The 3,058-nt window shown below is 55.1% G+C and overlaps 1 protein-coding gene across 1 annotated transcript; it reads right to left on the bottom strand.

Annotated features, from left to right (window-relative positions):
- Window positions 1-977: 977 nt before the first annotated feature.
- ENH_00028910 (NADH-cytochrome b5 reductase, putative) lies at window positions 978-1,557 on the bottom strand (the record flags this gene model as incomplete). The annotated part of the gene is made up of 2 exons (XM_013580003.1): window positions 978-1,219; window positions 1,491-1,557. Coding segments are annotated over 2 exons (309 nt in total), but the record flags the coding sequence as incomplete, so codon positions are not given.
- Between the last annotated feature and the right edge of the window lie 1,501 nt (window positions 1,558-3,058).

Consider the following 3,058-nt stretch of genomic DNA (forward strand, 5'->3'; position numbering starts at 1 on the left):
CCAGCAGCAGCAGCAGCACAGCAGCAGCAGCAAATGGCGCGACATCTTCCCGCCGTCCACGAAGACAGGACTTTGGGGTTTATAAATTTTAATGACAAGTTCCAAAAACCCTTTTGCTGCTGCAGCAGACACGGGAGTGTACTTCCGGCTTATCTCCAACTCCCCCGCTTCCGGGTCCGGCCGCCCGTTCCTGCGAGCAGCAGCGCTGGCTAGCTAGCTAGCTAGCTAGCTGGCTAGCTGGGGGGCTAGCTGGGTGCACGGGGTCGCTAGCTAGCTGGCTAGCTGGGGGGCTGGCTGGCTGGCTAGCTGGGGTGGCTAGCTAGCTGGCTAGCTGGGTGGCTAGCTGGGTGGCTAGCTGGGGTGGCTAGCTAGCTGGCTAGCTGGGTGGCTAGCTGGGTGGCTAGCTAGCTGCGGTGGCTAGCTAGCTGGCTAGCTGGCTAGCTAGCTGGCTAGCTGGCTGGAGGGGGTGGCTAGCTAGCTGGGTGGCTAGCTAGCTAGCTGGGGTGGCTGGCTAGCTGGCTAGCTAGCTGGCTAGCTAGCTGGCTAGCTAGCTGGCTAGCTGGCTGGGGTGGCTAGCTAGTTGGCTAGCTGGCTAGCTGGCTAGCTGGGGGGCTAGCTGGGGTGGCTAGCTAGCTGGCTAGCTGGGTGGCTAGCTGTGCTGGGCGGCTCGAGATGTGTCTAGCTGGCTGGCTAGCTAGCTAGCTAGCTGGCCAGCTATGTGCCCAGCTAGCTAGCTGGCTAGCCACGTGCCCAGCTAGCTAGCTAGCCAGCCATGTGCCCAGCTAGCCAGCTAGCTAGCTGGGCAGCTAGCTGGGGCCTCGGCGGGCCCCAGGAAAGAACGGAACGGGAAAAGACACGACACTGCGCAGCGCGAAGCCAGCAGCAGCAGCAGCAGCAGCAGCAAACGCAGCAGCAGCAGGAGCAGGAGGGTTTAGGGTTTAGGGTTTAGGGTTTGGGGCTTGCCAGAGGCCGGGGACCTGCCCCTGGGCGTTGGGCGCGAAGACCTTGAGGTGGTGGCCGACGGGGAGGCCCAGCGGCTGCTGCGGATGCGCCAGCGCGAAGACAAAGCGAATTGTGTCTCCGGAAATGAAAGACTTTTGCAAAAGAGTGGCTTTTTTGCGGGTTTTGTCGAGAAACGGCTGCAGCGCGCCGCTGCTGCTGCTGCTGCTGCTGCTGCTGCTGCTGCTGCTGCTGCGGCTGCGGCGCGCGCGCGCCGCCGCTGCACACAAACGCACCAAAAACACCCTCGAGAGCTCGCAAATGCCTTTCTTTCTTCTTTTCGGATTTGTTTTCGACTTTTTCCGACAAAAAGCGCCGAAAAACGCCCGAGATCGGCCGAGATCGGCGCAGGTCGGCGAAGTCGCCGCGCGCGACGCGCGGTGTCTGTACACCCCAACTCGCCGCAAAACCCCCAACTGAAACCCCCGCTTTTCCCCCTTTTCGGTTTTATAAACCCTCGAGGGTTTCTAAACCCTTTTTTAGGGTTTTACCCGCCACGGCGACAGCAATCACCGCCACGGCCACCGCCACCCGCCAGTCCAGCAGCAGTTCCTGCATTCTGTCCGCGGAGCTTTCCGGCTTCCCTGCGCGACTTTCCGGCCGAAACAAACCCTTTTCAGCGCCAATAAACCCTTTTTTAGCGTTTATAAACCCTTTTTTAGTGTTTATAAACCCTCGACAACTCCAGCAAACCCTTTTAACTCCCAAAGTCCTCTCCAAGTCCTGCCAAGTCCAGGGCTGCATGCCCGCCACCGCCGCCGATCCGCTGCATGCGCTGCTGCGGCAAAGACACCCACAGCGGCTTCCCCCGGCCTTCTCCGAGGGTTTAGGGTTTAGGGTTTAGGGTTTAGGGTTTGCGGCGCAGGCTTTCCCCGGCCCCAGCGGGCCCCTCCCCGCCCCCGCACGGACCCCCCAGCCCTCGCAAAAGGCAGCTCTACTTTTTATTTTCTTTTTTAATTCTTATCCGAGACTTCACACAAACCCTCCGCGCTGCTGCTGCTGCTGCTGCTGCTGCTGCTGCTGTTGCTGCTGCTGTTACTACTGCTGCTGCTGCTGCAGCTGCTGCTGATACTGGTGCTGCTACTGCTTCTGGTACTGCTGCTGCTGCTGCTACTGGTACTGCTGCTGCTGCTGCTGGTACTGCTGCGGCTGCAGCAACAGGAGCAGCAGCAGCAGCAGCAGCAGCGAAAGGAGTAGCCAAGTGTGCACACCCTGGCCGGATACTCTGTTTTAGGGTTTAGGGTTTCTCAGCTGCAACAGCAGCAACAAAAGGCATTTGCCCTGCGTTTCGCCCAAACCCTAAACCCTAAACCCTAAAATAGCGTATACGCTGCGACAAAAGCGCAGGAGCTGCTGCTGCGCAAAATTTAGACTTCTTGTGGGGTTCCATCTGCTGCTGCTGCTGCTGCTGCTGCTGCTGCTGCTGCTGCTGCTGCTGCTTTAAAAAAAAAAGCAAAATAAATAAAAATCTTTAAATTGCAAAACTGCAAAATAAACGAACTCCGAACTGGCAGGTGTACGTACAATGGAAATAAAAAGAATTTGCATTTAAATGAAACTGCATTTAAATTAAATTAAATTTAAATTAAATTAAATTAAATTAAATTAAATTAAATTAAATTGCATTTAAATAAAATAAAATAAAATTAAATTGTATTTAAATAAAATTATATTTTCTGAAAAAGGAATAAAAAGCACTTTTCCACTTTTTATTCGGTCCTTAAGTCTCCGACAACAAAAATAAAAAGAAGACCCGTCTACAAACCCTAAACCCTAAACCCTAAACCCTAGCGGCGAAGGGCCGGCGTATCCGGGGGGCCGGTCTCTTTCCTGAGACCTAGGGTTTAGGGTTTAGGGTTTAGGGTTTAGGGTTTGGGTGTTTTGGGCGTTTTGGGGCGGTTTTGGGTGGTTTTTTGGCGAAAAAAGTTCGTTCGAAAGCTGCGAGGGTTTAGGGTTTAGGGTTTAGGGTTTGGCGCGAGGGTTTAGGGTTTAAACCCTCGAAAATCACTTCGGAATTTGACTCGCCGGCGCTGTCTCCAACATGTGCCGCCGCACCTCC

Source organism: Eimeria necatrix, genomic scaffold, assembly GCF_000499385.1.
Source record: "Eimeria necatrix Houghton genomic scaffold, Enh_scaff2112, whole genome shotgun sequence".
NCBI lineage: Eukaryota > Apicomplexa > Conoidasida > Eucoccidiorida > Eimeriidae > Eimeria > Eimeria necatrix.